The 11,185-nt window shown below is 47.0% G+C and overlaps 1 protein-coding gene across 1 annotated transcript in view; it reads right to left on the bottom strand.

Annotated features, from left to right (window-relative positions):
• Positions 1 to 6,611: 6,611 nt before the first annotated feature.
• Positions 6,612 to 11,185, bottom strand: part of LOC134227334 (uncharacterized) — a 125,592-nt gene continuing 121,018 nt past the window's right edge. Inside the window, exon 2 of the mRNA XM_062708733.1 lies at positions 6,612 to 7,256. Coding sequence (XP_062564717.1) covers positions 6,949 to 7,256 — 308 coding nt within the window. The 3' untranslated portion in view covers positions 6,612 to 6,948. The remainder of the gene's footprint in view (positions 7,257 to 11,185) is intronic.

Raw genomic sequence — 11,185 nt, 5'->3', positions numbered from 1 at the left:
GGAAGCCTCGTTTCGAAAGGCTCAGAAGCTTCGTTCCGAGAGGCTCAGAAGCCTCCCTTCCAAGAGGCTCAGAAGCCTCCTTCCAAGAGGCTCAAAGCCTCCTTCCAAGAGGCTCAGAAGCCTCCTTCAAGAGGCTCAGAGCCTCCTTCCAAGAGGCTCAGAAGCCTCCTTCAAGAGGCTCAGGCCTCCTTCCAAGAGGCTCAGAGCCTCCTTCCAAGAGGCTCAAAGCCTCCTTCCAAGAGGCTCAGAGCCTCCTTCCAGAGGCTCAGGCCTCCTTCCAAGAGGCTCAGAAGCCTCCTTCCAAGAGGCTCAAGCCTCCTTCCAAGGCTCAGGCCTCCTTCCAAGAGGCTCAGAAGCCTCCTTCCAAGAGGCTCAGGCCTCCTTCCAAGAGGCTCAGAGCCTCCTTCCAAGAGGCTCAGGCCTCCTTCCAAGAGGCTCAAGCCTCCTTCCAAGAGGCTCAGGCCTCCTTCCAAGAGGCTCAGAGCCTCCTTCCAAGAGGCTCAGAAGCCTCCTTCCAAGAGGCTCAGAAGCCTCCTTCCAAGAGGCTCAAGCCTCCTTCCAAGAGGCTCAGGCCTCCTTCCAAGAGGCTCAGGAAGCCTCCTTCCAAGAGGCTCAGAAGCCTCCTTCCAAGAGGCTCAGAGCCTCCTTCCAAGAGGCTCAGGCCTCCTTCAAGAGGCTCAGGCCTCCTTCAAGAGGCTCAGGAAGCCTCCTTCCAAGAGGCTCAGGCCTCCTTCCAAGAGGCTCAGAAGCCTCCTTCCAAGAGGCTCAGGCCTCCTTCCAAGAGGCTCAGGCCTCCTTCCAAGAGGCTCAGAAGCCTCCTTCCAAGAGGCTCAGGCCTCCTTCCAAGAGGCTCAGAGCCTCCTTCAAGAGGCTCAGGCCTCCTTCCAAGAGGCTCAGAAGCCTCCTTCCAAGAGGCTCAAGCCTCCTTCCAAGAGGCTCAGGCCTCCTTCCAAGAGGCTCAGAGCCTCCTTCCAAGAGGCTCAGAAGCCTCCTTCAAGAGGCTCAGAAGCCTCCTTCCAAGAGGCTCAGAGCCTCCTTCCAAGAGGCTCAGGCCTCCTTCCAAGAGGCTCAGGCCTCCTTCCAAGAGGCTCAGAGCCTCCTTCCAAGAGGCTCAGGAAGCCTCCTTCCAAGAGGCTCAGAGCCTCCTTCCAAGAGGCTCAGAGCCTCCTTCCAAGAGGCTCAGAAGCCTCCTTCCAAGAGGCTCAAGCCTCCTTCCAAGAGGCTCAGAAGCCTCCTTCAAGAGGCTCAGGCCTCCTTCCAAGAGGCTCAAGCCTCCTTCAAGAGGCTCAGAGCCTCCTTCCAAGAGGCTCAGAAGCCTCCTTCCAAGAGGCTCAGGCCTCCTTCCAAGAGGCTCAGAAGCCTCCTTCCAAGAGGCTCAGAAGCCTCCTTCCAAGAGGCTCAGAAGCCTCCTTCCAAGAGGCTCAGGCCTCCTTCCAAGAGGCTCAGGCCTCCTTCCAAGAGGCTCAGGCCTCCTTCCAAGAGGCTCAGAAGCCTCCTTCAAGAGGCTCAGAAGCCTCCTTCCAAGAGGCTCAGGCCTCCTTCCAAGAGGCTCAGGCCTCCTTCCAAGAGGCTCAGGAAGCCTCCTTCCAAGAGGCTCAGAAGCCTCCTTCCAAGAGGCTCAGAGCCTCCTTCCAAGAGGCTCCAGAAGCCTCCTTCCAAGAGGCCTCAGGCCTCCTTCCAAGAGGCTCAGGAAGCCTCCTTCCAAGAGGCTCGGAAGCCTCCTTCCAAGAGGCTCAGGCCTCCTTCCAAGAGGCTCGTAGCCTCCTTCCAAGAGGCTCAAGCCTCCTTCCAAGAGGCTCAGAAGCCTCCTTCCAAGAGGCTCAGAAGCCTCCTTCCAAGAGGCTCAGAGCCTCCTTCCAAGAGGCTCAGGCCTCCTTCCAAGAGGCTCAGGAAGCCTCCTTCAAGAGGCTCAGGCCTCCTTCCAAGAGGCTCAAGCCTCCTTCCAAGAGGCTCAGGCCTCCTTCAAGAGGCTCGAGCCTCCTTCCAAGAGGCTCAGAGCCTCCTTCCAAGAGGCTCAGGCCTCCTTCAAGAGGCTCGGAAGCCTCCTTCAAGAGGCTGAGCCTCCTTCAAGAGAGCCTCCTCAAGAGGCTTGAAGCCTCCTTCAAGAGAGCCTCCTTTCAAGAGGCTTGAGCCTCCTTTCAAGAGGCGCGGAAGCCTCCTTTCAAGAGGCTCGGCAGCCTCCTTTCAAGAGGCTTGGAAGCCTCCTTTCAAGAGGCTTGGAAGCCTCCTTTCAAGAGGCTTGGAAGCCTCCTTTCAAGAGGCTTGGAAGCCTCCTTTCAAGAGGCTTGGAAGCCTCCTTTCAAGAGCTTGGCCTCCTTTCAAGAGGCTGGAAGCCTCCTTTCAAGAGGCTCAGAAGCCTCCTTTCAAGAGGCTTGGAAGCCTCCTTTCAAGAGGCTTGGAAGCCTCCTTTCAAGAGGCTTAGAGCCTCCTTTCAAGAGGCTTGGAAGCCTCCTTTCAAGAGAGCTCAGGAAGCCTCCTTTCAAGAGCTCCGGAAGCCTCCTTCCAAGAGGCTCAGGCCTCCTTCCAAGAGGCTCAGAGCCTCCTTCCAAGAGGCTCAGAGCCTCCTTCCAAGAGGCTCAGAAGCCTCCTTCAAGAGGCTCAGAAGCCTCCTTCCAAGAGGCTCGGAAGCCTCCTTCCAAGAGGCTCAAAGCCTCCTTCCAAGAGGCTCAGAAGCCTCCTTCCAAGAGGCTCAGAAGCCTCCTTCCAAGAGGCTCAGGCCTCCTTCCAAGAGGCTCAGGCCTCCTTCCAAGAGGCTCAGGAAGCCTCCTTCCAAGAGGCTCAGAGCCTCCTTCCAAGAGCTCAGAAGCCTCCTTCCAAGAGGCTCAAAGCCTCCTTCCAAGAGGCTCGAAGCCTCCTTCCAAGAGGCTCAGGCCTCCTTCCAAGAGGCTCAGAGCCTCCTTCAAGAGGCTCAGGCCTCCTTCCAAGAGGCTCAGGCCTCCTTCCAAGAGGCTCAGAAGCCTCCTTCCAAGAGGCTCAGAAGCCTCCTTCCAAGAGGCTCAGAGCCTCCTTCCAAGAGGCTCAGGCCTCCTTCCAAGAGCTCAGGAAGCCTCCTTCCAAGAGGCTCAGAGCCTCCTTCCAAGAGGCTCAGGCCTCCTTCCAAGAGGCTCAGAGCCTCCTTCCAGAGCTCAGGCCTCCTTCCAAGAGGCTCAGAAGCCTCCTTCCAAGAGGCTCAGAGCCTCCTTCCAAGAGGCTCAGGCCTCCTTCCAAGAGGCTCAGAAGCCTCCTTCCAAGAGGCTCAGAGCCTCCTTCCAAGAGGCTCAGAAGCCTCCTTCCAAGAGGCTCAGGCCTCCTTCCAAGAGCTCAGGCCTCCTTCCAAGAGGCTCAGGCCTCCTTCCAAGAGGCTCAGAAGCCTCCTTCCAAGAGGCTCAAGCCTCCTTCCAAGAGGCTCAGAAGCCTCCTTCCAAGAGGCCTCAAGCCTCCTTCCAAGAGGCGCGGAAGCCTCCTTCCAAGAGGCGCGGAAGCCTCCTTCCAAGAGGCATGAAGCCTCCTTCCAAGAGGCTCGGAAGCCTCCTTCCAAGAGGCTCGGAAGCCTCCTTCCAAGAGGCTCGGAAGCCTCCTTCCAAGAGACCAAGAGTAAGAGGCTCAGAAGCCTCCTACCAAGAGGCTTGGAAGCCTCCTTTCAAGAGGCTTGGAAGCCTCCTTTCAAGAGGCTTGGAAGCCTCCTTTCAAGAGGCTTGGAAGCCTCCTTTCAAGAGGCTTGGAAGCCTCCTTTCAAGAGGCTTGGAAGCCTCCTTCCAAGAGGCTTGGAAGCCTCCTTTCAAGAGGCTTGGAAGCCTCCTTTCAAGAAGCTCGGAAGCCTCCTTCTAAGAGGCTTGGAAGCCTCCTTCCAAGAGGGTCGGAAGCATTCAGACAGCTTTTTAGATTGCCTATATTCCGTTTTTGCCTTTCTCGTATACAAAGTATACGTAAAGGCTATAGGATCACTCCAAAACCGAAGTTTTGATAGATGGCTCGAAGACCCATAGTGTTATATACCAATCGACTCAGTTCGACGAGTTGAGGTGATGTCTGTATGTGTGTATGTATGTGTGCGTGTGTGTGTATGTGTGTATGTGTGTGTGTGTGTGTGTGCACAAAAATGTGAGACACACTTTTTGGTACTTGCAATCGACGCGCATTTCAGTCTAGTTGTTTCCTATTGAAAATTGGCCAGATCGGTCATTGCGTTCCAAAGTTATTGAAAAAACATTGTTTTTCTGTCAAGGGAAAAAAATTTAAAAAACGAAAAAAAAATTTTTTTTTTTTCAAAGATTGCAGCAATGCATTCAAATGACCGCAAATGCATATGAATTGATGGAAAAGTAAAATCTGTCCCACTTAAGTGCTATTTCGACCTCTCTTATGTGTGTTTCTTATTATTTTAATGCGGGAGAAAGGCACCACCAACGCAAGGTGGATTGATCTGGGTTTTTATATATATCATGAGTTAGGTGGGACCCTAGAGTAAAGTTAATTAGTTCAGTGCGTGTTGGCTCTTGTTTCGGACGGCCGTACGATCGCGCGATTTGCCGAAATTTTGTGATTCGCATTGCGCGGCCGGTAGTAAAGTTAATTAGTTCAGTGCGTGTTGGCTCTTGTTTCGGACGGCCGTACGATCGCGCGATTTGCCGAAATTTTGTGATTCGCATTGCGCGGCCGGTAGTAAAGTTAATTAGTTCAGTGCGTGTTGGCTCTTGTTTCGAGTCAGCGGATCGACCGGTCGTCAAAGTTTAGTTTTGCTTTGTGCGGGTGAGTAAATAAATCAGAAAGTGAAAGTTTGTTTCTTGTCCGGTCGTGTTTCTCCAGTAAGCCGATCGGCCGGTCGTCGAAGTTTAGTTTTGCTTTGTGCGGAAGGCAAAACGATCGGCCGGTCGTCGTAATTTTGTTCTGCTTTGCGCGGGTGAGTGAATAAATCAGAAAGTGAAAGTTTCAGACAGCGAGAGTGTTATTTCCCATCCCATAGATCGCATCACTTACCGAAGTGAATCCAGATAAATTATCCTTTGTAACTAAAACGATATCCTATCCTAAGACAATCGTGGAGATGCAGAGGTGTTCTCGGTCTCTAGTAGCAACGAGAGTCGGACTAACAATCCTTCCCTTCCTATATGACCGTAAGGACGTGGCCGGCGCCGTTATTGACTTTAGATATTTGAGCTCCCGAAACGTGTACATTGAGAATGGGTAGCTAGTCCCAAGCCCCATTTATTGTGTTCTCTGTACAATTTCGCAAGTTCTAGTCAATCACGGAGTAGCAACTACTAATTGTGCGGTCATAATGCTCATGCTCATGCTCATGCTCATATCATGAGTTAGGTGGGACCCTAATGAAAGTTAAGTAAAAATCAAAGGGGTACTTCTCAAGCTAGCACTCTCAATATGAGCAATTCAGTTCAGTTTGTAATCCAGAATTGCTCCCAGGCCGTAGCGTGTGGTTTTCCGAGTCCGTGATGGGCGCCAGCTATTAGGGGCCGCCGAAATCAAAAATTTCTCCATTAGGTATATAGACTAATTTAATTAATTACGGAACAAATAATATCAAACTCACTACAATGGCCCTCTAGATAGATAATTTTGGTAATTTAGGGCGAAAAAGGAATAGAAATAGTACCAATATGTCAAAATTAATTCTTTCCGGTTCTTTGTTTATGTATAAAACTATGTATGTAGACGAGGAATCAGACAATCAAAATCGACAGCAATCACCAAATTGCGACATACTATTACTGATTCCTAGCCAAGCAAAACCCGATCCCGGTTTGGTTCATCTTATTTGGATCAAATGGTCCGATAAAATCCGTATGATAAGGAGAGTCAAAACACTACCCCGTGCAGATTCCAACCGAAAAAAAATGTGGAAAATGGCAAAAACCAGAAAATGAAACGCACCCACTCGTCCACACACAAGGTTGCGCATGATGACCATTATCTACCTCGGGGTGAATTTTCCCGGAATTTAGCCTACATGACGGTCCCTTGACGACGAGGTTTCCTTCACCCCGACGATTACGAGCTTTGTGTAACGTTTGTCCCGAAATGACCAGCGTCGTTAGAGATGGAGAAATAGAGCAGATATCTGAAACCCAATTCCAAAAAAAAGAAAAGAAAAATACATGCATTTATGATACCTACGACAACGACGATGACGATTGTGAACAAACGGGATTGAGTGGAAAAGGTGAATGGCCAGGTGTGATTTCGATGTCGTGTGGACTTGCCTTTTCCGACATGTGTCGTTTGATGGTCCCTTTCCTAAATGGTGTGGAGAATTTGGGCGCTTTGGGAAATGGAATAGCAGAAATTGGAGGATTTTCCAAGCTTGACTTCAGATGAGATTGAGCACAAATCAATAAGTGGGTTATCGATCAGAATCGAGGATTTCTCTGTCAATTTCGGATTTTTGACATTTATTTTTTGCTGCTGCTACGAATGAAAGTTTTTTTTTGTATGTTATAGAAGCACCAAAGGTTTCTGTCTTCGAGGGGATTGTTTCTCTGACTATTTTCGAAGATCCTTGTTCGGAAATCTGTACCAAGGAGTTTGAGTTTGAGTCATCGAAAGATGCAAAATGAAGAAATGTAAATATACTTGGAAAATATTGTACTTCTATTTTCAGAATGAATGGCCAAATACACAAATATCCCTATTTCCATCTGTTTTAACAATAGCCTACATAAATAATATCAAAAACCTCCTCCGTTGAACACGAATATGCCGTGATTTCTTATTCATGAGGTGCGCCACCCCCCGGCATACAGTCGTCCTATATTCATTTTGGGCCCCCTTGTTTCGGAATTCCCACAGCAAAATTGTGCCCGGTTGGCTCGGGGGCGCACGTAAATTTTTCCGAAACGCACATCCGTGCGGCATCCATTTAAGAGATTACCTTTTCCCACCTGGCAGTGCCATAATTTTCCTTACCGACCAGGACAAAGCTTTAACCTAGTGGGAGGATAGTTTACCGTCGCCTCACAGCAGCATCACCTCCACCTGCACCGTCGATTGCCACCCGTTATCCTTTTGGAACAATTCGCAGTCAAAAGTTGATCGTCGCTTCTTTTGCCTGGAGAGAGTGAGCACGTCAGGAAGGAATGGATAGAGGAACACCTTTTTCCGCTTCCTAATCACGTTTTTCGTGTTTAGCCTCTTGTCGGAAGTCGGAATGCTGCTGCGGTGCAAAGTCTCGAAGCTCCGCAAGGAGACGTGGTTTTGTGCATGGGAAAAGGAAAAGCTCACCGAAATAAAAGCCAACAGTCGGCGGGTGCGACTATACCAACCTGAAAAGAGAAGAGAATAGAAAGAACACGTTTTGAATAACCTCATTTTCATCATCGTCCTGTTGTGTGGGGTGCGTACTTCTATATTTTCGATCGTCTTGGCTTCCAGGGACTTTCAAGGACACCGAAGAGGAGCGAGCGACCTCGTTGGCCTCGTTGATGAAAGCCAGTCATATGTGAGTGGAATTGGTCTGAGGCGGTTTTGGTGCTGGTCGAAGACAGGAGTGCAAAAGCCAAAGGCCCAATCACCTCGAATCTAACGTACGACGGCGATGCCGGGTGAATCCAATGAAGGCAAATGTGGAAAAATAGGAGCTTTTTTTAGGAGATAGGCGATGGTATGCCACTGTTCGGCAAAAAACCAACAATGGTAGTGAACAACAAGAGAAGATGTAGGAGAGATTGGAGTGCAAAAATCCTTTTATACTTTCCAAACATTTTTTAATTTTTACATTTAACATTTAACAAATCACGAAAGAAAACTTGCAACCTTAAGGCAATTCTTATAATTTTTCGATTTTTTATTAGCTTTGTCTACTGAATTCCTACTTTCCCCTAAGAGGGGGTAGGAACCGATTGCAGATGATGGGAAATGGTCGCGGCGGAAGCACGTTGCGTGCTGCTGAAAGGTTCTTCTCCAAGATTCTCGGCTCGCCGTAGATGTACGCATTGATTGGATTGATAGTAGCGGCAGCGATTGAAGCAAAGTGTGTTTCGAGGCGAGGTAACCTCTGGGGCTGTTGTGCGTGCGTGCGAGGTGTGGAGATGAGAATTGTGGGTGCAAGATTTTTTTGTATCGTGTGTTGAAAACGTGTATTTTTAGTCTGAAAGGTGTTCGCATAGGTAAATGCGTTATTGAAACGAGATTCGAAAAAAAAAAAAACGTGCCAAAGCTTTTTCGATGTGCATAGATTAAATCAGCGAAATTTATGTCTGATTGAAACGTTTTATTGAAAATTGATTGATTCTAAGCAATTGCAAATACTTCAAATCCATTCCCATTGAAAATGTTCAAAAGATTTTATTTCTTATAATAAAAAGGTTTTCCGAAATATGACAGATAATGAGGGATATGATCTTAACTGATTTAAAAACTTAAAATCAATTCACACACAGTAGTCATGCTGATTGAAACCTCAGTTGGATTAGATTTGATTTTTGATTTAGATTAGAATCGGATTTGGATTTGGATTGGATTTGGGTTGGATTTGGATTGGATTTGGATTGTATTTGGATTGGATTTGGATTGGTTGGATTGGTTGGATTGGTTGGATTGGATTTGGATTGGTTTGGATTGGTTTGGATCGAATTTGGATCTGGATTGGTTTGGTTTGGATTGGTTTGGATTGGTTTGGATTGGTTTGGATTGGTTTGGATTGGTTTGGATTGGTTTGGTTGGTTTGGATTGGTTTGGATTGGTTTGGTTGGTTTGGATTGGTTTGGATTGGTTTGGATTGGTTTGGATTGGTTTGGTTGGTTTGGATTGGTTTGGATTGGTTTGGATTGGTTTGGTTGGTTTGGATTGGTTTGGATTGGTTTGGATTGGTTTGGTTGGTTTGGATTGGTTTGGATTGGTTTGGATTGGTTTGGATTGGTTTGGTTGGTTTGGATTGGTTTGGATTGGTTGGATTGGTTTGGATTGGTTTGGATTGGTTTGGATTGGTTTGGATTGGTTTGGATTGGTTTGGATTGGTTTGGATTGGTTTGGATTGGTTTGGATTGGTTTGGATTGGTTTGGATTGGTTTGGATTGGTTTGGATTGGTTTGGATTGGTTGGATTGGTTTGCGTTGGTTTGCGATTGGTTTGCGTTGGTTTGGATTGGTTTGGATTGGTTTGGATTGGTTTGGATTGGTTTGGATTGGTTTGGATTGGATTTGGATTGGTTTGGATTGGTTTGGATTGGTTTGGATTGGTTTGGATTGGTTTGGATTGGTTTGGATTGGTTTGGATTGGTTTGGATTGGTTTGGATTGGTTTGGATTGGATTTGGATTGGATTTGGATTGGTTGGATTGGATTTGGATTGGTTTGGATTGCATTTGGTTGGTTTGGTTTGATATTGGACTGGTTTGGACTGGTTTGGATTGGTTGGATTGGTTTGGATTGGTTTGGATTAAATGTGGGTTGGTTTGGGTTGGTTTGAATTGGTTGGTTGGATTGGTTTGGATTGGTTTGGTTGGTTTGGATTGGTTGGATTGGATTGGTTTGGTTGGATTTGGATTGGTTTGGATTGGTTTGGATTGGTTTGGTTGGTTTGGATTGGTTTGGATTGGTTTGGATTGGTTTGGATTGGTTTGGATTGGTTTGGATTGGTTTGGATTGGTTTGGATTGGTTTGGATTGGTTTGGATTGGTTTGGTTGGTTTGGATTGGTTTGGATTGGTTTGGATTGGTTTGGATTGGTTTGGATTGGTTTGGGTTGGTTTGGGTTGGTTTGGTTGGTTGGATTGGTTTGGTTGGTTTGGATTGGTTTGGATTGGTTTGGATTGGTTTGGATTGGTTTGGATTGGTTTGGTTGGTTTGGATTGGTTTGGATTGGTTTGGATTGGTTTGGATTGGTTTGGATTGGTTTGGATTGGTTTGGATTGGTTTGGATTGGTTTGGATTGGTTTGGATTGGTTTGGATTGGTTGGATTGGTTTGGATTGGTTTGGATTGGTTTGGATTGGTTTGGATTGGTTTGGATTGGTTTGGATTGGTTTGGATTGGTTTGGATTGGTTTGGATTGGTTTGGATTGGTTTGGATTGGTTTGGATTGGTTTGGATTGGTTTGGATTGGTTTGGATTGGTTTGCGATTGGTTTGGATTGGTTTGGATTGGTTTGCGTTGGTTTGGATTGGTTTGGATTGGATTGGTTTGGATTGGTTTGGATTGGTTTGGTTGGTTTGGTTGGTTTGGATTGGTTGGATTGGTTTGGATTGGTTTGGATTGGTTTGGATTGGTTGGATTGGTTTGGATTGGTTTGGATTGGTTTGGTTGGTTTGGATTGGTTTGGTTGGTTTGGTTGGTTTGGATTGGTTTGGATTGGTTTGGATTGGTTGGATTGGTTTGGATTGGTTTGGATTGGTTTGGATTGGTTTGGATTGGTTTGGATTGGTTTGGATTGGTTTGGTTGGTTGGTTGGATTGGTTTGGATTGGCTTTGGATTGGTTTGGATTGGTTTGGATTGGTTTGGATTGGTTTGGATTGGTTTGGATTGGTTTGGATTGGTTTGGATTGGATTTGGATTGGTTGGATTGGTTTGGATTGGTTGGATTGGTTTGGATTGGTTTGGATTGGATTTGGATTGGTTTGGATTGGTTTGGATTGGTTTGGATTGGTTTGGATTGGTTGGATTGGTTGGATTGGTTTGGTTGGTTTGGATTGGTTGGATTGGTTTGGATTGGTTTGGATTGGATTTGGATTGGTTTGGATTGGTTTGGATTGGTTTGGATTGGTTTGGATTGGTTTGGATTGGTTTGGATTGGTTTGGATTGGTTTGGATTGGTTTGGATTGGTTTGGTTGGTTTGGATTGGTTTGGTTGGTTTGGATTGGTTTGGATTGGTTTGGATTGGTTTGGATTGGTTTGGATTGGTTTGGATTGGATTTGGATTGGTTTGGATTGGTTTGGATTGGTTTGGATTGGTTTGGATTGGTTTGGATTGGTTTGGATTGGTTTGGATTGGTTTGGATTGGTTTGGATTGGTTTGGATTGGTTGGATTGGTTTGGATTGGTTTGGTTGGTTTGGATTGGTTTGGATTGGTTTGGATTGGTTTGGATTGGTTTGGATTGGTTTGGATTGGTTTGGATTGGTTTGGATTGGTTTGGATTGGTTTGGATTGGTTTGGATTGGTTTGGATTGGTTGGTTTGGATTGGTTGGATTGGTTTGGATTGGTTTGGATTGGTTTGGATTGGTTTGGATTGGTTTGGATTGGTTTGGATTGGTTTGG

The sequence above is a fragment of the Armigeres subalbatus genome, chromosome 3 (assembly GCF_024139115.2).
Source record: "Armigeres subalbatus isolate Guangzhou_Male chromosome 3, GZ_Asu_2, whole genome shotgun sequence".
NCBI lineage: Eukaryota > Metazoa > Arthropoda > Insecta > Diptera > Culicidae > Armigeres > Armigeres subalbatus.
This window is presented reverse-complemented; position numbering and strand designations above follow the sequence as displayed.